We start from the raw sequence: 23954 nt of genomic DNA, 5'->3' as shown, positions 1-23954 counted from the left end.
CCAACTGCGATCACAGGCCTGGTTTCAGAGCCAAATGAAGCTCAGGTTCTTGATGTCTCATCTCAGAAACAATTCAGTGAGAGACAAACTGGTAGGTGAGAAGTGGCTTTTATTCAGAGAGAAACACGCTCCACAGAGTGTGGGCCGTTGCAGAGGGTGAGTGCAGCCTCGAGATACAGTGTGGTTAGCTTTTATGGGCTGAGTAATTTCATAGGTTGATGAGTGGGAGGATTATTCCAACTATTTTGGGGAAAGGGTGTGGATTTCCGGGGTTGGGCCACTGCCCACTTTTTGGTCTTTGACGATTGACCTTGGAACTGTCATGGCACCTCTGGGTGTGTCAGCTAGCTGATGTGTTAGTGAGAGTATCCTGAGGATCAAGGTCTAGTCAGGTTGACTTGCCTTGAACAAGTTTGGTTCTATCTAATCAGTTTACGTTGTGCCCTTGGGCTATGACATAATTTCAAAGGTTGTGCCCTGCCCTCTTCCTTCCTGTTCCATAACTGTCAACCCAGGATTGAAGTCAAGATCTGGGACCTATCCATAATTAGTGTTAATTCTTGGTCTTTGTAGATCACCTTTAAATACAGTTATGATCATCTTTTTTTACTTTGTGAAGCTAAGAAACTTTTGATTCTAATCTTCTATTAACTGTGGCTGAAGTTAAGTGTGGTGATTCATACCCTCCCAGGAGGTGTGTCTGGAGGCAGCTTGATGACCACAAAGTTGGGTTTTAAGGGAAAGAATAAAGTGTAATTCCAAATATTAGATGTGGAACACAAGCTTACTAAGGGGACAATAGTAGCCTGGAATCGGTGGATAACCCTCCCCACCCCTGACATTCGAAGACCAAATCAGGTAATTTCATTCTCTCTCTGCAGCCAGGATCAGCACCATTAATGAATAATCTGCTATGCTGCTTTGTACCACACCCAGTTTGGATTCGGTTTCAGCCACCCTGCAACTAACCCTTGTCCTGCAATGATGCAGGGCTGGGCTAGGAGGACAGGCCCTTGGGGCCAGGCAGGACAATGTCTGGGTCTCTGTGCCCTATCTATGTCTCCATCTCTCTCAAAAGTCCCAGGGGAGCAGGAGTTGGGAAGAGGGGCATCTAGACCAGGTAGTGGCTTCTGCTTACCCGCTCCGCTGCTCCTACTCCTGTGATCTTGCTCAAGTCGCTCCCTCGGCACCGAATGAGGACAACAGGCCTCAGGAGGGTTGTAGGGGCATCGAACTAGTCCACTGTCAGGCAGTAAGAAAGAAACCCAATGGAGACTCTCGGGTGGTCCAATGGTTAGGACTCCATGCTCCCAATACGGGGGAGGGTGTGGGTTCAATCCCTGGCCAGGGAACTAAGATCCTGCATGCTAAGTGGCCAGCCAAAAAATAAAAAGTTTGTTGTTGTTGTTTTAAAAAAACCCTCAATAGGATGTTAAACCCGGTGATGACTAATCTTTTTGCAGGGCAGGGAATTCTCAGCCCAAAGAGCCTAATCCTGTGGCATCTGGCCCGCTAAGCACCCTTGGGATAGCAGCAGCAGAAGGAGCCACCCTCTGCTTTGTGCCCCAGGGAGCTGGCCTGCTCCACCTGAGAAGGCCTGCCATGGCTTTGATGTGGGCCCAGCTGGATGGGACCAGGCAGGATGGGACAAGTGACATGGGGTAGACCTGGCCCAGATCTGTGCTCTGGCCCAGCCTGTGGGCAAGGCCTCACAGTGCTAAGGGCCCACTATAGTACTCATTTCCAGGCAAATACCTGCTTGTGGGGAACGTAAAGTTCCTGCTTTCTGAGTTGCTGAGTCCTGAAACTCACTCGTGAACTGATAAATACATGCACGCAGGAGCAGTGCATGTTGTTCGGTCACTAAGTCATATCCAACTCTGCGTTAGTCAGGAGTGGTAAGCGATAGTGAAAGTGAAAGTCACTCAGTCGTGTCCAACTCTTTTTGGCCCCATGGACTATACAGCGTGGAATTCTCCAGAATACTGGAGTGGGTAGCTTTTCCCTTCTCCAGAGGATCTTCCCAACCCAGGGATCAAACCCAGGTCTCCTGCATTGCAGGTGGATTCTTTCCCAGCTGAGACACCAGGGAAGCCCAAGAGCCACCGGGGGTAGGGTCTGCTGGGTGACAAATACCTCTGCTGTTTCTCAGTGGTTCACTACACAAATGTAATTCTCTGTCACGCTGTGTGTCCAACATGAGTCAGTTGGCAAGAGGTACTGTGTTCACAGAGTGCCTGGGGGACTCAGGATGAGGGAATCTGCACCATCTGGAACCTGTGGCCTGCTCATCCCTCCAGCCGAGGACGAGAGTTCTGGAGGGCCACAGGCAGGTGACATATCATGCCTGCCCACGATGCACTGGCTAGGACTAATGTGTTCAGTTGCGTCCGACTCTTTGCCACCCCAAGGACTATAGCCCACCAGGCTCCTCTGGCCATGGAATTTCCCAGGCAAGAATACTGTAGTGGGTTGCATTCCCTTCTCCAGGAGATCTTCCTGATCCAAGGATCGAACCGGAGTTTCTTGCCTCTCCTGCGCTGGCAGACAGATTCTTTACCACTGAGCCACCTGGGAAGCCTAGGCTAGGACTAACTGTAGGGCGGCTGGGATATAAGGGGAGTGATGGAGTGTCTGGAGCATCAGGGCCACAGACAGATGCCCCTCCCTCCCCTGCTGCTGCTATTGCTGCTAAGTCACTTCAGTCGTGTCCAACTCTGTGCGACCCCATAGATGGCAGCCCACCAGGCTCCGCCGTCCCTGGGATTCTCCAGGCAAGAACGCTGGAGTGGATACTGCTGCTCAAGACAGGGGTGTGGGCCAGGAGCTGAGCCTGCTGACTTGCTAACCCCAGCCCAGGCCCCAGGCAACTCCTCAGCTGCCACTAATTACCTGCAGGTTGCCAAAGTGGCAGCTTCAGGGCACTGGAGCAGTGGCTGCATGGTGCTAGAGCAACTTTAAGGTGATACCGCAGGTTCCAGGGCAAAAGAGAAACCCCAGCAAGAAGGTAGGAGGGGCGAAATAGCGTTTAGAATCAAACCCCATACCCGCCAGAGACGCTAAGAGGGCTCAAACAAACCCTGTGCGCACCAGGACCCAGAGACCCCACAGAGACTGAGACACAACTGTGTTTTAGTGTCTCCTACAGAGGTATGGGTCAGCAGTGGACTGCTGCAGGGGCAGGGGCTCTGGGTGCAATACACCTGCGTATGGTATAAGGCCTCTAGGAGGAGGTCACAATTAACCCCACCAAAGAGCCCCCAGAACTTACACAGGACTGGGAAAAAAGACTCTTGGAGGACACAAACAAACCTTGTACGCACCAGGACCCAGGAGAAAGGAGCAGTGACCCCACAAGAGACTGACCCAGACTTGCCCATGAGTGTCCAGGAGTCCCTGGTGGAGGTGTGGCCTGCTGCAGGGTTGGGGGCACTGCGAGCAGCAGTGCCTGCATGGGACCTTTTGAAGGAGGTCACCGTTATCTTCATTCAGTTCAGTTCAGTTCAGTCGCTCAGTCATATCTGACTCTTTGCAACCCCATGAATCCCAGCACACCAGGCCTCCCTGTCCATCGCCAACTCCCGGAGTCATTCAGACTCACATCCATCAAGTCAGTGATGCCATCCAGCCATCTCATCCTCTGTCATCGCCTTCTCCTCCTGCCCCCAATCCCTCCCAGCATCAGAGTCTTTTCCAATGAGTCAACTCTTCACATGAGGTGGCCAAAGTACTGGAGTTTCAGCTTTAGCATCATTCCTTCCAAAGAAATCCCAGGGCTGATGTCCTTCAGAATGGACTGGTTGGATCTCCTTGCAGTCCAAGGGACTCTCAAGAGTCTTCTCCAATACCACAGTTCAAAAGCATCAATTCTTCGGCACTCAGCCTTCTTCACAGTCCAACTCTCACATCCATACATGACCACAGGAAAAACCATAGCCTTGACTAAACGGACCTTTGTTGGCAAAGTAATGTCTCTGCTTTTGAATATGCTCTCTAGGTTGGTCATAACTTTCCTTCCAAGGAGTAAGCGTCTTTTAATTTCATGGCTGCACTCACCATCTGCAGTGATTTTGGAGCCCAGAAAAATAGTCCGACACTGTTTCCACTGTTTCCCCATCTATTTCCCATGAAGTGATGGGACGGGATGCCATGATCTTCGTTTTCTGAATGCTGAGCTTTAAGCCCACTTTTTCACTCTCCACTTTCACTTTCATCAAGAGGCTTTTTAGTTCCTCTTCACTTTCTGCCATAAGGGTGGTGTCATCTGCATATCTGAGGTTATTGATATTTCTCCCGCCAATCTTGATTCCAGCTTGTGCTTCTTCCAGTCCAGCGTTTCTCATGATGTACTCTGCATATAAGTTAAATAAGTAGGGTGACAATATACAGCCTTGACGTACTCTTTTTCCTATTTGGAACCAGTCTGTTGTTCCATGTCCAGTTCGAACTGTTGCTTCCTGACCTGCATACAGATTTCTCAAGAGGCAGGTCAGGTGGTCTGGTATTCCCATCTCTTTCAGAATTTTCCACAGTTTATTGTGATCCACACAGTCAAAGGCTTTGGCATAGTCAATAAAGCAGAAATAGATGTTTTTCTAGAGCTCTCTTGCTTTTTCCATGATCCAGCGGATGTTAGCAATTTGATCTCTGGTTCCTCTGCCTTTTCTAAAACCAGCTTGAACATCAGGAAGTTCACGGTTCACGTATTGCTGAAGCCTGGCTTGGAGAATTTTGAGCATTACTTTACTAGCATGTGGGATGAGTGCAATTGTGCCGTAGTTTGAGCATTCTTTGGCATTGCCTTTCTTTGGGATTGGAATGAAAACTGACCTTTTCCAGTCCTATGCCCACTGCTGAGTTTTGCAAATTTGCTGGCATATTGAGTGCAGCACTTTCACAGCATCATCTTTCAGGATTTGAAATAACCCAACTGGAATTCCATCACCTCCACTAGCTTTGTTTGTAGTGATGCTTTCTAAGGCCCTCTTGACTTCACATTCCAGGATGTCTGGTTCTACGTCAGTGATCACACCATCGTGATTATCTGGATCGTGAAGATGTTTTTTGGGTAGTTCTTCTGTGTATTCTTGCCACCTCTTCTTCATATCTTCTGCTTCTGTTAGGTCCATACCATTTCTGTCCTTTATCGAGCCCATCTTTGCAAGAAATGTTCCCTTGGTATCTCTAATTTTCTTGAAGAGATCTCTAGTCTTTCCCATTCTGTTGTTTTCCTCTATTTCTTTGCATTGATCGCTGAAGAAGGCTTTCTTATCTCTTCTTGCTATTCTTTGGAACTCTGCATTCAGATGCTTATATCTTTCCTTTTCTCCTTTGCTTTTTGCTTCTCTTCTTTTCACAGCTATTTGTAAGGCCTCCCCAGACAGCCATTTTGCTTTTTTGCATTTCTTTTCCATGGGGATGGTCTTGATCCCTGTCTCCTGTATAATGTCACGAACCTCACTCCATAGTTCATCAGGCACTCTATCTATCAGATCTAGGCCCTTAAATCTATTTCTCACTTCCACTGTATAATCGTAAGGGATTTGATTTAGGTCATACCTGAATGGTCTAGTGATTTTCCTTCCTTTCTTCAATTTAAGTCTGAATTTGGCAATAAGGAGTTCATGATCTGAGCCACAGTCAGCTCCTTTTTTTTTGTTTTTGTTTGTTTTGCTTGCTCCTTTCCTTGTTTTTGCTGACTCTATAGAGCTTCTCCATCTTTGGCTGCAAAGAATATAATCAATCTGATTTCGGTGTTGACCATCTGGTGATGTCCATGTGTAGAGTCTTCTCTTGTGTTGTTGGAAGAGGGTGTTTGTTATGACCAGTGCATTTTCTTGGCAAAACTCTTATTAGTCTGCCCTGCTTCATTCCATATTCCAAGGCCAAATTTGCCTGTTACTCCAGGTGTTTCTTGACTTCCTACTTTTGCATTCCAGTCCCCTATAATGAAAAGGACATTTTTTGGGGGTGTTAGTTCTAAAAGGTCTTGTAGGTCTTCATAGAACCGTTCAACTTCAGCTTCTTCAACGTTACTGGTTGGGGCATAGACTTGGATTACTGTGATATTGAATGGTTTGCCCTGAAAACGAACAGAGATCATTCTGTCATTTTTGAGATTGCATCCAAGTACTGCATTTTGGACTCTTTTGTTGACCATGATGGCCACTCCATTTCTTCTGAGGGATTCCTGCCTGCAGTAGTAGATATAATGGTCATCTGAGTTAAATTCACCCATTCCAGTCCATTTTAGTTCGCTGATTCCTAGAATGTCAACATTCACTCTTGCCATCTCTTGTTTGACCACTCCCAATTTGCCTTGATTCATGAACCTGACATTCCAGGTTCCTATGCAATATTGCTCTTTACAGCATCGGACCTTGCTTCTATCACCAGTCACATCCACAGCTGGGTATTCTTTTTGCTTTGGCTCCATCCCTTCATTCTTTCTGGAGGTATTTTTCCACTGATCTCCAGTAGCATATTGGGCACCTACTGACCTGGGGAATGTCTCTTTCAATATCCTATCATTTTGCCTTTTCATACTGTTCATGGGGTTCTCAAGGCAAGAATACTGAAGTGGTTTGCCATTCCCTTTTCCGGTGGACCACATTCTGTCCGATGAAATATTGACCTGAGGCCAAACTATGGTGGAGGTAATGATTATCTTCATTACCTCCACCATAGTTTGGCCTCAGGTCAAATAACAGGGAGGGAGCACAGCCCCACCCATCAACAGAAAATTGGATTAAAGATTTACTAAGCATGGCCCCGCCCATCAGAACAAGAGCCAGTTTTCCCCGCAGTTAGTCTCTCCCATCAGGAAGCTTCCATAAGCCTCTTATCCTTCTCCATCAAAGGGTACACAGAATGAAAACCACAATCACAGAAAACCAACCAAGTGTTTGTGTTTGATCACAAACAACCATGTGATCAAGGCTGATCACATGGACCACAGCCTTGTCTAACTCAATGAAACTATGAGCCATGCCATGTAGGGCCACCCAAGACAGCTGGTCATGGTGAAGAGTTCTGACAAAACGTGGTCCACTAGATAAGGGAACGGCAAACCACTTCAGTATTCTTGGCTTGAGAACCCTATGAATGGTATGAAAGGGCAAAAAGATAGGACACTGAAAGATCAACTCCCCAGATTGGTAGGTGCCCAATATGCTACTGGAGATCAGTGGAGAAATAACTCCAGAAAGAATGAAGAGACAGAGCCAAAACAAAAACACCACCAGTCGTAGATGTGACTGGTGATGGAAGTAAAGTCCGATGCTGTGAAGAGCAATATTTCATCAGTTCAGTTCAGTTCAGTCTCTTAGTCGTGTCCAACTCTTTGTGACCCCACAGACTGCAGCACGCCAGGCTTCCCTGTCCATCACCAACTCCCGGAGCTTGCTCAAACTCATGTCCATCAAGTTGGTGATGCCATCCAACCATTTCATCCTCTGTCATCCCCTTCTCCTCCCACCTTCAGTTTTTCCCAGCATCAGGGTCTTTTCCAATGAGTCCGTTCTTCGCATCAGGTGGCCAAAGTATTGGAGTTTCAGCTTCAGCATCAGTCCTTCCAATGAATATTCAGGACTGATCTCCTTTAGGATGGACTGGTTGGATCTCCTTGCAGTCCAAGGGACTCTCAAGAGTCTTCTCCAACACCACAGTTCAAAAGCATCAATTCTTCAGCACTCAGCTTTCTTTATAGTCCAACTCTCACATCCATACATGACTACTGGAAAACCCATAGCTTTGACTAGATGGACCTTTGTTGGCAAAGTAATGACTGCTTTTTAATATGTTGTCTGGGTTGGTCATAACTTTCCTTCTAAGGAGCAAGCATCTTAATTTCATGGCTGCAATCACCATCTGCAGTGATTTTGGAGCCCAAACAAATAAAGTCTGACACTGTTTCCACTGTTTCCCCATCTATTTCCCATGAAGTGATGGGACGGGATGCCATGATCTTCGTTTTCTGAATGCTGAGCTTTAAGCCCACTTTTTCACTCTCCACTTTCACTTTCATCAAGAGGCTTTTTAGTTCCTCTTCACTTTCTGCCATAAGGGTGGTGTCATCTGCATATCTGAGGTTATTGATATTTCTCCCGCCAATCTTGATTCCAGCTTGTGCTTCTTCCAGTCCAGCGTTTCTCATGATGTACTCTGCATATAAGTTAAATAAGTAGGGTGACAATATACAGCCTTGACGTACTCTTTTTCCTATTTGGAACCAGTCTGTTGTTCCATGTCCAGTTCGAACTGTTGCTTCCTGACCTGCATACAGATTTCTCAAGAGGCAGGTCAGGTGGTCTGGTATTCCCATCTCTTTCAGAATTTTCCACAGTTTATTGTGATCCACACAGTCAAAGGCTTTGGCATAGTCAATAAAGCAGAAATAGATGTTTTTCTAGAGCTCTCTTGCTTTTTCCATGATCCAGCGGATGTTAGCAATTTGATCTCTGGTTCCTCTGCCTTTTCTAAAACCAGCTTGAACATCAGGAAGTTCACGGTTCACGTATTGCTGAAGCCTGGCTTGGAGAATTTTGAGCATTACTTTACTAGCATGTGGGATGAGTGCAATTGTGCCGTAGTTTGAGCATTCTTTGGCATTGCCTTTCTTTGGGATTGGAATGAAAACTGACCTTTTCCAGTCCTATGCCCACTGCTGAGTTTTGCAAATTTGCTGGCATATTGAGTGCAGCACTTTCACAGCATCATCTTTCAGGATTTGAAATAACCCAACTGGAATTCCATCACCTCCACTAGCTTTGTTCGTAGTGATGCTTCCTAAGGCCCACTTGACTTCGCATTCCAGGATGTCTGGCTCTAGGTGAGCGATCACACCATCGTGATTATCTGGGTCATGAATATCTTTTTTGCATAGTTCTTCTGTGTATTCTTGCCACCTCTTCTTCATATCTTCTGCTTCTGTTAGGTCCATACCATTTCTGTCCTGTATTGAGCCCATTTTTGCATGAAATATCCCCTTGGTATCTTTGATTTTCTTGAAGAGATCTCTAGTCTTTCCCATTCTATTGTTTTCCTCTATTTCTTTGCACTGAGCACTGAGGATGCTTTCTTATCTCTCCTTGCTATTCTTTGGAACTCTGCATTCAAATGGATATATCTTTCCTTTTCTCCTTTGCTTTTCGCTTCTCCTCTTTTCACAGCTATTAGTAAGGTCTCCTCAGACAACCATTTTGCTTTTTTGCATTTCTTTTTCTTGGGGATGGTCTTGATACCTGCCTCCTGTTCAATGTCACAAAACTCTGTCCATAGTTTTTCAGGCACTGTATCAGATCTAATCCCTTGAATCTATTGATGCTTTTGAACTGTGGTGTTGGAGAAGACTCTTTAGAGTCCCTTGGACTGCAAGGAGATCCAACCAGTCCATCCTAAAGGAGATCAGTCCTGAATATGCATTGGAAGGACTGATGCTGAAGCTGAAACTCCAATACTTTGGCCACCTGATGCGAAGAACGGACTCATTGGAAAAGACCCTGATGCTGGGAAAAACTGAAGGTGGGAGGAGAAGGGGATGACAGAGGATGAAATGGTTGGATGGCATCACCAACTTGATGGACATGAGTTTGAGCAAGCTCCGGGAGTTGGTGATGGACAGGGAAGCCTGGCGTGCTGCAGTCTGTGGGGTCGCAAAGAGTCGGACACGACTAAGGGACTGAACTGAACTGAAGGGAGACCATTATCTTTGCTCCTCTTTCCTAAGACAATCTATAGGACTTATTTCTCTCAGGACCTGGTGTAGAGAAGAGCCATGTGGCTCCTTAGCAAATGGTGGCATTTGTCTTACAGGCACTGAGTACATAAATCCCTTTTTGATTTGTTGCCCGTGTTGAATTGACAGCTAGGAAGCTCAGACACAAATCCCCCAGGCCCACCTCCTCTGTGTACAGGATCGGGCAACCCACATTCATAGCTTTGCTCCCTCTACATTCCTAGTGATCTCTTTTTTCCTGATTTTCCCTCTGTCCCTATTTCCTCACCAGGGCTTTTTCTTTTTATTTCCTTCTATCTGTGTTCTCTCTATTTCTGTAAGGCTTCTCGCATCCTTTCTGGGATCAAATGGGCATTAATTAAGCAGCCCCTGCATTCTGTGCTGCTTCCCGTAGCTCTGGCAAATGCCACCAGGGTTTTGGGCAAAGCTCCCAAAAGGAGGGTTGAAATGTCTGAGCTTCACAGGACAGACCTGCTGCCATGAGGCTGATGGGCTACCTGGTGCTGTATAAGGGGCTTGGCTCATGTGTCAGGCCCCTGATCACTGTGACCTCCTGAGGTCAACTGCCTAATTTTGTGCCTTTGGACTGAGCACAGAGAAGAGCCTCAGGGCAGACCACCCAGGCTGGGTCAGCACCAGCCCTGTCTTTACCTCTCAGTCAAACATGCCTTTTCCTGAGAAGTGCCTGGGAGCATGGGGTGGGCAAAGCACTGTGCTGGGCATTCTTGGGGCAGCCCCAGGCCTTCCGTTGAGGAACCTGCAAGCTGGTAGAGGAGCCCTGACACCAAACTCCAATTCAGAGCAGGGAGGAGAGACAGAAGAATGAGATCTCTGCTACTCGGTTTGGCTTTGGTGGAGGCCGCCTGGGAGCTGGGGTAGAGGAGAGACGAGTACAGACAACCAGGGCCTGGGAAGAGCAAGCCAAGCAGAGGGAAAGACAAGAATGAAGGCCCAGAGGACTGAAAATGCACTAGGTACCAGGGAGACTGGGTAGTGTTCTTTATCTGGAAGGTGCCGTTTAGAAGATGAGCAAGAAAAAGGGAATCTTGGAATATGAGGTGGGACCCAAGCTGAGTTTGGCCTTGATCCTATAAAGCAGCAGTGAATGGGGAGCATCAAAGGGAGCTCTGAGGTTAGGGCCTAGGTTGGAGGAATACAGCCAGGCTTGCTGTGCAGAACAGTCCATCTGGCTGCATGGGGAGAGAGGGTGGGAGGGCCTAGTGGGTCAACAAGACCAAGAGGAAGGGGTTTGAACTGAGCAGCAGCAGGGGCAAGAGGAGGCCACATGGCACCATAGATTTGGCCACTAATGAGCCCTGGGTCCTCTTAAGGCCATTCATGATATAGCCCTGCTTACCCCTCCAGCTTCTGTTCTCCTCATTCACATCATCCAGTTTACATGGATACGTGTGTGTGTATTTATTTTTCTTTTTAGCATCTTGCTAATCTTACATATATAGCATATATAGTTCTCCAAACATTCCATTTTGGCCTCTGTTTCAGGGCCTTTGCTGAGGCTGTTCCATCTGCCTAGGACACCTTTTCCCCAGCTTACCCTGGTCTAGCTTACATGGCCAATTCCTACCCATCCTTCAAATCACAGCTCACGTGTCACTTCCTCTGAGGGCAGCAAGTCCTCCCTGACTGCCATGTACAAACCTCCATTATTACTTATGATACACTGGGTCCCAGTGGCTCAGACTCCCCTAATGGCCTCACTCATGGGACTCTTCTCTCCTGTAAGGCTGGACTCAGGCTTGCTCTCTCCAAACCCCCAGTGTCTGGCACAGGGCCTAGTCGCACTGTGGTGCTCAGTACACATTGAGTGAACAAATAGAAGGCTGGATGAGGAGTGAGGGAAGGTCAAGATGCCTGGATGATAATAGTGGTAGTAATTATTACTATTGAGCAAGGGATCTTAGTGTATCATCTCATTTAATCTCATGATGCATCTGAGACAGATACTTTCTTTATCCCCATTTTATAAATAAGCAAACCAAGACTTCAGAAATTGTTATTTGCCCACCCAACTGGTAAGCGCAGAACTGGAATTGGAACCTCGGGCAGGCTGGCTCCAGAGGATGCAGTGTTAACCCACTTAGCTGGGCTGGGCTTGGTAGGGAGGCTGGGCTGTCTGGTAAGGTGCTGGATAAGGAAAGGGGTGGGGTGAGTTCTCTCCAGTTTTTCTGCTTTTTTGTGTTTGCACTCGAAGGAATGAAAAGCAAACTGTACACCATCTCACCAGGCCCTTCCAAATAGCCACAATTCTAGCCTTTTCACCGGGGCACCTTTCCTAGCATGCCACTGTCCTCATAGAACTGACCACTGTTCTGCTCACACCCTCACCTTGAGAGGAGGTGAGACTCCATATGTCCTGTTCTCAGTTGGTGAACCTCATGTCTCTTCTGTCCCACTTGTCTCTCACAGATGTCATGGCACCCCCAGTACCGGAGCTCCAAGTTCCGCCACGTCTTTGGCAAACCAGCCAGCAAGGAGAACTGCTACGACTCTGTACCCATCACCCACAGCGTCCAAGACAATCATTTCTGCGCTGTGAACCCCCACTTCATTGCAGTCGTGACTGAGTGTACTGGTGGGGGTGCCTTCCTCGTCATCCCCTTGAACCAGGTAAGGACGCCTGCTAGGCCCAGACCCAAACAGCTCTCTGGAGGCAGCACAGGACAGAGGGAAAGTAGAAAGAGCCTCAGTGTGGATTCCATACATGGGTTCAAGTCCTAGCCCTGCTGTGTGACCATGAATAAGTCATTTCACCCCTTTCAGTCTTGGTTTCTTCATTGGAAAAGTATTCCTCTCCTGGGATTTCAGCTTCTTGCAATTGTTTAGGACTCCTATGGGGAGTCTTACGTTTAGGACTCCACTGCAAATTCATTCCTGAATAACATTAAATGCATTGCCGGGCTCACAAGACATTGGGGAAGTCTCCAAAGCCAGCTCCTCTCTCCAAGAGAGAAAAGAACCTTGAGGCGGAATCTAAGTAGGAGAGGTAAGCAGCAGGTGAACAGGAAGAACAGGCTTGTCTTGTGGCAATCGTTGACAGCATAAGTTGGGACGTATGCAATTGCTGATATTTAACAGACTTTGATTCCCAAAATGGCAGTTTCATATAGATTAATTTAACAGCAGATCTTTTCAGGATCCTGAGTCTCTGCCTTGAGGCAGCATCTCTGAAGGGACTTGGAGGGCTGGTTTTTGGATAGAAAGTTTCTCCAGAGAAAAGTATCTCAGTGTCAACAGGACTCCCACAGATTAAGATTAGGCAAGTTCATAAGCTGAGAGCTACCAAGCATGTAAGTAAGCATGAGTAAGCATCAGCTGAAGAAACAAACCACAGACTTAGAGCCCTAAAGGACTTTAGAAGTTAAAACCACACAAAATGGATTCATAGATCAGGTTTTCTGATCCCAATGCAGTTGAGTTAGAAATAAATAACAAAAGAGAAATTTTAAACTCTCATTCATTTAGAAGTTTAAAAACACCTTTCTAGGGACTTCCCTGGTGATCCATTGGTTAAGACTCCATGTTTCCACTTCAGGGGGCACAGGGTCAGTCACTGGTCAGGGAACTAAGATTCCACAAGCCGATCAGCCTGGCCAAAAAAAATAATAATAATAAATAAAAACACCTTTCTAAACAACTTCTAGATCAAATGAGAAATCAAAATGGAAATTTAAAAATACTTGGACATGAATGAAAATGAAATATATCAGTAAAATTATGGGGATGCAGGGAAGTGGTGCTTCAAGGGAAATTTGCAGTACTAATGCTTATATTGGGCTTCCCAGGTAGTTCAGTGGTAAAGAATCTGCCTGCCAATGCAAGAGTCTCAGGAGACGTGGGTTTGATCCCTGAGTTGGGAAGTTCCCCAGGAGGAGGAAATGGCAATCCACTCCAGTATTCTTGCCTGGAGAATCCCACGGACAGAGGAGCCTGGCGGGCTACAGTCCTTGGGGTCGCAAAAAGTCAGACATGACTAAAGTAACTGAGCAAGCACACACACAGAATTCAGTACCCATTCATGATCAAAATAAAAATTCTTTGCAAACTAGGAAAAGGGATCTTCACTAACATAGGAAACATAATTTTTTTTTTTAATTTATGTATTTTCTGCTGTGCTCAGTTGCCGTGCATGGGCTTCTCTCTAGTCACGGTGCTCGGACTTCTCGTTGCAGTGGCCTCACTTGTTGCGGAGCACGGGCTCTAAGGCGCACAGGCTCAATGGTTGTGCTGCATTGGCTTAGTTGCTCTGCAGCATGTGGGATCTTCCCAGATCAGGGATCGAACCCGTATCTCCTGCACTGGCAGGTGGATTCTTGACCACTGAGCCACTAGGGAAGTAGCACCACAGCCTCTCCTGTCCCACCCCACCTGGCTCTTGTCTTCTAGGAAACAGAATTTTTTAAACGTTTTGTTTTGAAAGACTCTCAACCCTACAGAAAAGTTGCAAAAATAGTTGAATAAATGATTATCCTTCACCAAGATTCACTGGTTGTTAAGATTCTGCCAAATTTACTTTTTGTCTTTTTTTAATATCTTTCTCTCTGTATGTGTGTATAAAAAAATTTTATTTCTGGTCAAGTCTAACCCAGGATCATGCATTATATTTAGTTGTCAGTTTACTCATTAGACTAGTCTACTTCATTTCATAATATTGACATTTTAAAGCTGTAAAGCCCAGCTGTTTTGAAGGATGTTGCTAAAATTGAATTTGACCTATTGTTTTCTTGTGATTAGATTCATGTCATACGTTTTTGGCAAGAATATTAAATAAGTGATGTTGTATCCTCAGTTCATTATGCCGTATGACCCATGGTCAGGGAACTAACACCTCCCCCTCCCCCAAAAAAAAGAATATAAAAGGTGCTGGCCTGCATAGTAAGACTAGAAAAATAAGTTAAAGGTATAAGGATTGAAAAGGAAGAGATAAAATAAGATATTATTTACTGATGTGATTGTCTACATAGAAAACCAGAAGAACATAGAGTCAAATTACTAGAAAAAATAATCAGTGTTTGGAAGGTGACTGGATGAAAAATCAGAATCCAAGTCAGAATTGCATTTTTACATAACAAGAGTGCTTAGAAAAATGTAAATATTTCCAGTAGAATGAAAAGAGTAGATACCCAGGAATTAATAAGCAAAACTGAATAGAAGAAAATTACAGAGCATCATTGACAGGCTAATAATGAAGATGATCTAAGTAAATGGAAATGTGTGCCCTGTTCATGAATAGTCACTTTTCTCCCCTCCTCCAAATGTCCAGAGCATTCTCCTTTTTATTATATATTCCATAGCACATTGCTTTCTTAGGATACCATGCCCTGAGTGCTTTGAATTAGAGTCACTTATGTTCTTCTGGTAGTACTTCTTAATGTACTTGCAATGTGGGAGGAGTTGGGGAGAACCAGTTCTTTGCTTACCCATATATCACCCGGTGGGCACACACAGTTGATACTTACACATTTTCATTGATTGAACAAATCTGTTCTGTTTCTATACATTTGCTTTTTAAGAATATCATACAAATGGAACCATACAGTATGTAGCCTTTCAGGCTTAACTTTTTTCATTCAGTGAATTCTCTGGAGATCCATCCAGGTTGTTGTATGTATCAATTGCTTGTTCTTTTTTATTGCCGAGTAGTATTCTGTAGTTGCGAATTGTTGAACATGACTGAGCGACTTCACTTTCACTTTTCAGTTTCATGCACTGGAGAAGGAAATGGCAACCCACTCCAGTGTTCTTGCCTGGAGAATCCCAGGAACGGGAGAGCCTGGTGGGCTGCCGTCTATGGGGTCGCACAGAGTCAGACACGACTGAAGCAACTTAGCAGCAGCAGCAGCAGTATTCTGTGGTGTGGTTGCACAGTTTGTTGAACCCTTGGCTGTTGAAGGCCATCTGGACTGTTTCCAGTTTGGAGCTGTTAGGAATGAAACTGCTATAAACATTTGTGTACAGGTTTCTGTGTGCACATAAGTGAATTCCATTTTTCTGGGATAAATGCCTAGGAGTGCAATCTCTGGATCATAAAGTAGTTACATGTTCCATTTTATAGGAAACTGCCAAGCTATTTTCACAAATAGTTTTATAGCATAAGTAAAGTATTACATGGAACATAACTTCTAAAAAGTCCTTTGCTATTTATCTGAAATTCAAATTTTACCAGGGATCATCTTTTTATTTGTTAAATCTGGCGTCTCTACTCCCAGGTGATGCCAATGCTGCTGTTTTTCAGCAGCTATGCTCTATTCCAGTTCTTTTTTTTTTTATAATTACAAAAAGAATTTTCAAACACAAAGGTAGGTAAAAACAATATCGTGAACTCTTCACACCCAGATTCAAGAATTTTGAAGACTTTGCCATGCTTGCTTCATCCATCCCTTTTTTTTCCTGAAATATTTTAAAGCAAAGCCCAGACTGTCATTTTACCCCCACAGAGTTCAGTTTGCAATTCTATAAAATAATAACATTTTCTGTTATTGACATAACAGAATGTGACATAACAAATGTGGTTATGATGCCACAATGCCAGGATCACAGCAATTTCCTATTATGTGAAAAAGCCTCTGATTGCCTCATAAATGCCTCTTTGCTCCTGGTTTGTTTGAATCAGCATCAAGAAGGTCCACACGTTGCATCTGGTTGACATTTTCTTGAGTAACCACATCCAGTGTGACGGAGCAGGAGGGAGAGGCTGAGAGAGGAAAAGGACCCTTGCTGGTCCCATGGTGCAGTGCTTACCTGGGCACACAGGCCTGCAGGCCCTTTTCCATGTGGTCAGCAGGACCAGAGCTTGCGCTGCACCTTTATTAGCCCATTTTATGGGACGTATTGCCCCATTATATGGATAAGGATGCCAAGGCTCAGGGAGCTGACTGTCTGAAGGACCCTGAGCAGGAACGGTGTGGACCCAGACCTGGACATGGTCTTGGGGCCCCACTCTCATTCAGCCGACCTGCACGCCTGAGTTTTGGCTCTGGTTTACATCGGTTCCTTGTCAGTTACCAGGGTTTAAGTCCCATCCAGGCACAGAGAATGTCAGTAAAGGAAGAAAGGAAGGGACAAGCTAGCGAATTCCTTATTTTAGCACAGGATTGGAAGATTCCTGGCTTTACCACCATGTATGGGATTTATTCTCAGAAGGGCCAGGCTGCCCCATGTGGTGTCAGGTGTCCTAAAGGGAGTGACTCCACAGTCCCTTTCTCTTCCACCCTGTGACCCAGGGTGAACCCATTGCAGGGTGGCGCTGGCAGCCTAGGCAACCAAGGGCTGCGCTCAGGGAACAAAGGCTCAGTGGGGAGGGAGGTCTGGGGACACGCCCGCCCTGAGCCTGGGGGACATGCCAGGTTGGGCTTTGGACCCTGGCACCAGGCCTATGGCAGACCCACCTGATCAGATGGGAGGTGGACTTTGCTATGAGGTGTGGAGGTCGGGAAGAATGCCAGTAAGAACAGGCAGAGCTCTGGGGTCAAGCCCTGCAGCATCGCTGGGAGTAGACCAGGCCAGAGGAGGGCATGGGCTTGGGGGGCCAAAGGGACGCATGGTGAACAGGTGCCTGGGAGCAGGGGGAGGGGAGCACTTCACTGCTGTGCTCTTGAAGGCCAGCCAGACCCTGCTTAAGCCTGTGTCATGCCATGTCACTCCTAGGACCCACCGCCTCTCCCATTGCCTGCACACAAAGTCCTGCCTTTCTCACCAGAACTCTTGATCCACATCCCAGCTGACGCTGTAAACCTCAGAGCCCTCCACAGCATACACCTGTTCCCTCCATACTCAGGTTCCCCTTCTAGAAATGTAGAGATGCAGGGTGTGTGCTAGACTGTTTTACTGTTTTTCTTTGGGGGAGAAAGTCTCTTCCAGTTCTAAGAGTCTGTTCAGCCTGGAACAGAGCTGGCCTGGGACCAGGGAGGTGGCGTGGGGTGGAGGTGTCCTTTGGGGTCCAAAGGACAGAGCTGGAACCAGAAGTGGAGAGTAAGGGGAGTGGGGAGGGCCACAGGGAGGCTATACTAAGTTCCAAGTAAGAAGTGTTTGCTCACAGTTTGTAACAAGGTCTGAAAGTGAAATAAGCCACCTAGCGGGGACATGGGCTCCCCACCTCTGGAGGTGACCAAGCTAGGTTACCAGATAGCCTCCACTGTTCACCACTTCCAGTCCTGGGTGTGGGGTTATACAGTGGACCCTCCCCAGGCTCATCTGTGCATGTGAGAGGAGGGCTGTTGAATGATGCGTTCCCTAAATCCTCCTGGGAACATGATTTGCATTTTAGCAGCACGTGTATTTGCAAGATTAGGGAACACTCCTGTCATCTTTTCCCTGCTCAGCTGTTTCCTCTGGGCAGCCCTCTGGCTAAGTCTCACTGACTCTAGTTAGGACACGTCTCATCTGTCCACTTATCCATCTCTCCATGTGCATCTCTCTCTATGCAAGGTGACCTGTCCCCTCTTGTCTGGACTTCTCTACCTTCCTACCCATCAGTCTACCTTTCCTCCTGTTTGCTTTACGATCTCTCTACTTGAAACCTATCTGTGTATGGCCCAGCCTTTCTGACTTGCGATGCTTCCCCTTCATCCTAGTTTGGTCAAAGTCTTTAAGGCCCAATTCAAGGCATCCTCCTCCAGGAAGCCTTCTTGGATTGACCCCCCCCCAGGGCATTTCTTCTGCCTATGAGGCCCTGAGTACAACTATATCTTGCCTCCTCCACAAGTTGGCGGCTCCTGGAGGGCACAGATCATGAGTAATTCATCTTCTGCCGCCACTTGCATGGGACATAAGATCTGGCACATAGTAGATCCTCACTGAAAGGCCTGCATGATGTGATGATAACTATGATGTGAGGATAGCAAGAGACAGACCATGAGTGAGAGAAAGCATTCCCAGTTCTCACAGCTCTGCCGTGGTTGGAGTGGCTCTGATTATCAACCCTTGCTATCCCCAGCTTCTGCGTTCTCAATGGGGATTCTTGCACTGCTTCCTGGGGTGGCTGGAGGGAAATTAAATAATTGATCAGAGCCCCTAGCACAGGGCCTGGCACATAAATGACTCCTGAAATTATGGTTCCTAAAGAAAAATACTTGCAAACATGTTCCTTATAGATGTAATAATGTGCTTGAGTGCATTCACTGAGGACCCCTTGGCCTCACTAAGTACATCCTGGCCCCTGCAAAGTACTGAGCAACAATAAAGCTGGGTAATTGTGATTAGTTCTGATGAACTTATATTAGTGAATTTCCTGAAAGCTCACCATGTACCAGGTAGAGTCTTTTTTTTTTTTCATTTGGTCATGCCACACAGCTTGTGGGATCTTAGTTTCCCGACCAGGAAACAAACCCAGGCCTTGGCCATGAAAGCTCTGAGTCCTTCACTGGACCACCAGGGAATTCCCGAGACAGAGTCTTAAGCACTGTATGTGTATGAACTCATTTAATCCTTACATCCACCCTGAGATTCTACTACTGTTGCCACTTAGTAGATGAGGAAACTGACCGAGAGGCAGGTTCCCTGTGAGCCCTAAGGTCACGACAGTAACCCCACAGCCTCTCCTGTCCCACCCCACCTGGCTCCTGCCTTCTGGGTCCTACAGTCCCGTCCACCCCATCTGCCCCGGGACAGCCCCTCAGAGACTCGGAGGTGCTGTCTCTCCAGGCTGAGCAGCTCCCTGGCGTCTAGGAGGGGGACAGGTGTGTCTCCTCTGATTTAGTCTGTGCTGTGTGCGCTAAGTCACTTCAGTCGTGTCCGACTCTCTGCAACCCTATGGACCATAGCCCTCCAGGGTCCTCTGTCCATGGGAATTCTCTAGGCAAGAATACTAGAGTGGGTTGCCATGCCCTCCTCCAGGGGATCTTCCTAAGGGATCGAACCCACATCTCTTACATCTCCTGCATTGGCAGGCAGGTTCTTTACCCCTAGCACCACCTGGGAAGCCTCCATTTAGAGCCTACACACACACACACACACACACACACGCACGCACATCCATAAATCAGAGTCCTGTCCTTGGCTGACTGCTGGCCTAATGGGCTGAAAGGCAGCAATGGCCTCTGGATTATAAATATCCCTGTCCTGACAGGGCTTTTAGCAGCCTGGTCAATAGCCCATCAGACTGGCTAATGTCTATTAATGTGGGTCCTCCCACAGAAACCCTCTTAGGCACAGGGCCGACCAGCCTCTGGGGACCACCTGCCATCCTTTGTTTACTAAGAAGGAAGAGAAGCTGTGTGAGGCTGGGGCCTCTGCTCTTGGAGGCCTGGAAGGAGTGCCCACCAGAGCCAGGCCTGGCTCTCAGGTACCTCCGAGTCTGAGGCTCACAGAGCTGGAGTCTGGAGTCTGAACAGGGCTCCTGGGCACATTGCCTCCAGTCAGCCAAGGCCAGGGACAATCAGCTCTCTCGAGAAACCTTTCTCAGGGCAGAAACTGGGGCTTGGCCTGGGCCAGAGTGCAGAGATCAAGGCCTTGAGAGCACCTGGGTAGGCCACAGCCAAAGACAGTGCTGCTGACTGCTTTGGCCCTTTGGCCCAGGAAATGATCCAAGAGAAGGGAAAGGCTGTGTGCAGGAAGGGGGTCAGGACACTGACTCAGACAGGGCTGGTGCTCCCTCAGACCACAGTGAGTATGCCACAGGCTCACCCTGGGCTCCAGCCCAACTCTGCCCTTCACCTTCCCCATGACCCTGGGCAAGTTCCTCCTCCAGCCTGGGCGTGGGGGTGGGGGTGGTCAGTGATCCATTAGTAATGCCTGCCATAGGTGCATGCTAGTTGAGCTTTGCTGTGTTTTTTACCATTCCTGATCGCAGAGCCCCTCAGACACTGCAGTTTTATCAGAAATTTTTAGCTAATCCTGCAAGGACCTTATCTTTTCAGAAAGTCTGTAGTCTTGTCTTAAATATCTTTTTTAAAAAAAATTATTTATTTTTAATTGAAGGATAATTGCTTTACAATGTTGTGTTGGTTTCTGCCATATATCAACATGAATCAGCCATAGGTATACACGTCCCCTCCCTCTTGAACCTCCCTCTTAAATACCTTTTTATTGCAAAATTTTACACAGTTTTTATAGTTTAGAAAAAATTTTAAGATACAGAGGATGATTTTTAAAAAGCCACACCCATTTAGCTCACCATATAGAGATAACCATGAATAACAGTTTGATGCATTTCCTTCCAGTCTTTTTTTCTCAACTTTAGTGTACATGTGTGGGACTTCCCTGGCCGTCCAATGGTTAGGACTCTGTGCTTCCAATGCAGGGGATGTGGGTTCCATCTCTAGTCAGGGAGGAACTAAGATCCCTCATTCCAAGAGGCACAACCAAAAACTTTTATAAAAAAAAAAATATATATATATATATATACACACACACATGTATATATACACATATGTAGATGTATGTGTATGTTGGCAACCCACTCCAGTATTCTTGCCTGGAGAATCCCATGGACAGAGTAGCCTGGCAGGCTACAGTACCTAGGGTCACAAAGAATCGGACACAACTGAAGCAACTTAGCACTCATGCATGTGCGTGTACACACACATGCACATATAATAAAAGCTCTTATTTGAGCACTTACTATAGGAGATCACTGTTGGACTTTTCAGCTACAGTACATCATTTTACCCTCATCACCCTGCAAGGAAGAGATTATTAGTCATATTTTAGGACAGTAGAGAATGACGTAGTGGCTGGAGCGATGGTCCCATGGAGACCTGAGCTGGGCCTGTGGGTGCGGAGATCTCTTTGCAGGGCCCTCCCTCCAGGTGCTGCCTTGCTGCTCTCTTGCCTGCCCAGGGGCCCGTTTTCTTCATCCAAGAAGAAGGCTAAACAATCTGAAAGAAATTGATCTTTTGCTCACCTCCTCACACAGCACTATCAAATGACATATCCAAAGTTTTTATTTTCTCTCTCTGTCTCTGAATGTCTGTTGTTGTTTAGTCGCTCAGCAATGTCCACTTCTTTGCAGCCCCATGGACTGCAGCATGCCAGGCTCCCCTCTCTTTTACTATTTCCCAGAGTTTGTTCAGATTAATGTCCATTGAGTTGGTGATGCTATCCAAACATCTCATCCTCTGCCACCTTTCTCCTATTGCCTTCAATCTTTCCCAGCCGCAGGGTCTTTTCCAATGTATGTGAAAGTATTTTTTTATTTTCTAAACTCTTTGATGGTAAGTTACCTATATCTTTTCCCTTTATCCTTAAATACTAGTATGTTTCCTAAAAATGGGAATTTTTTCTTACATACCCACAGTACATTGTCAAATTCACTCAGTTGAGCTTTACAATACTTTTGTCTACCATTCAAGTCCCAATTTGTCAAATAATGTGCTTTATAGAGTTCCCTCTCCTGGAAGGGATCCAGTCTAGGGAGAGATGTCTAAGACCCTTTCCCAAGGAATGAGATCAGAATTGGGCAGAGGATTTCTGAAGGGGAGCCTGGGACCATGGCCTATTTTCAGAGCTAAGCTGCATGAACCAGAGGCTCAGGTGTCTGTCTCCTAGTTTGCCAGAGGTAATAGGATGTCCTATGTCTGTAGTCACGGCAGCTGCCCTCTCTGTAGCCCTAGGAGGCAAAGCCATAGAGCGTCCCTGGTCTTTGCTTCCTCTCCCTTGGGCATGGTCTCAGGACATCCCACAAGAGTGCAGGGGGCTCTGCAGAGTTGGGCAGGTGAGGGAAGAAGAGCCTGTGGATGTTCCCTGAGTTCACTCTGTCCTTGAAAATACATTTTTAAATATCCCAGAGACTATTAGTTATGTGAGGTCAAGTACTGCGTCTCATGTTCACCCAGCACTTTGCATTGGGCCTGTCCTCCAGGCTCCTTGTAATGATCTGCCAGATGGGTGGGTGTCAGCCAGTTTTCTTCTCCCCTGTCTCCTTCACTTAGATATAAGGGTGGAGCCTTCCGGTAGGTGGGCTCTAACACCTGAGGCTGGGTAGCGGATGTGGGCGGTGTCTGCGTTGGCAGGCAGAGGGCGTTCTGGGCCCTGTACTGCCAGGGCCATGCAGTGTGATGAGTAAAATCAGTGTCTTGGTCCCTGCCAGCTGCCAGCTTCTGTGCTTGAACTGGTGTAGTTTTCTTATGACCCAGGAGTTCTCAGCTGCAGGGCCGTGAAACTTGTGTGTCCTCCCAGCCCCTAGACAGGAATTCTCAGCAGCAAAGAGGGGAAGGGAGGAAATGCCCTTTCTTTTTTCTTTTTTTTGATTTATTTATTTTTGGCTGTGCTGGGTCTTCGTTGCTGCGCAGGCTTTTCTGCGGTGAATGGGGGCTACTCTCTAGTTGCAGTACGCAGGCTTCTCGTTGTGGTGGCTTCTCTGGTTGTGGAGCACAGGCTCTAAGGGTGCACAGGCTTTAGTAGTTGGAGCTCCCTGGCCCTAAAGCACCAGCTCAGTAGTTGTCGTGCACAGCCTCAGTTGCTCCATGGCATATGGGATCTTCCCGGATCAGGGATTGAACCTGTGTCTCCTGCATTGGCAGGTGGATTCTTATCCACTGTGCCCCAGGAAAAACCCACCCTTTCTTTTTAATTGAAGTATAACTCATATGCTTCCCCTGTGGCTCAGCTGATAAAGAATCCACCTGCAATCTGGGAGACCTGGGTTCGATCCCTGGGTTGGAAAGATCCCCTGGAGAAGGGAAAGGGTACCCACTCCAGTATTCTGGACTAGATAATTCCATGGACTGTATAGTCCATGGGGTCGCAAAGAGTCGGACATGACTGAGTGACTTTCACTTTCATAACTCACATACTGTAAAATTCACCATTTAACTGTATAATTCAGTGGGTTTTAGATATTCACATGCTGTCTAACCATCACCACTAATTTGAAAATAACTTCATCACCCCCAGAAACCCCATACCCATTAGCAGTCACTCCCCATGCCCTAGGCAACCACTAGTCTGCTTTCAGTCTCTAAGGATTAACTATTTTGGATTTTTGTTATTGTTGTCACACCTAGAAGCTTCTGGGATCTTAGTTCCCCAACTTGAGACATGCCCAGGCCCCCAGCAGTGAAAACGCAGAGTCCTGACCACTGGACAGCCAGGGAATTACCGCTATCTTGGACTTCTCACATGTATCAGTCAGGGTTCAGAATTCTAGGTACCAGGAAGTGTGCTTCTTTGCTCAAGCAGCAGAACCACATCTGGTAGATCATCTAAGCAGATCATGCAATATGTGGCTTTTTATGTCTGGTGTCTGCCAGCTAGCATGATG

The 23954-nt window shown here is 46.8% G+C and overlaps 1 protein-coding gene across 1 annotated transcript in view; it reads left to right on the top strand.

The window, feature by feature from the left end:
* The window catches only part of CORO2A (coronin 2A), a 67551-nt gene that overhangs the window by 29976 nt on the left and 13621 nt on the right, over positions 1-23954 (top strand). The window contains exon 2 of the mRNA XM_055578606.1: positions 12164-12364. Coding sequence (XP_055434581.1) covers positions 12164-12364 — 201 coding nt within the window. The remainder of the gene's footprint in view (positions 1-12163; positions 12365-23954) is intronic.

The sequence above is a fragment of the Bubalus kerabau genome, chromosome 4, assembly GCF_029407905.1.
Source record: "Bubalus kerabau isolate K-KA32 ecotype Philippines breed swamp buffalo chromosome 4, PCC_UOA_SB_1v2, whole genome shotgun sequence".
Taxonomy (NCBI): Eukaryota; Metazoa; Chordata; class Mammalia; order Artiodactyla; family Bovidae; genus Bubalus; species Bubalus kerabau.
The sequence above is the reverse complement of the archived record's forward strand: the minus strand, read 5'-3'. Positions and strand labels throughout refer to the sequence as shown.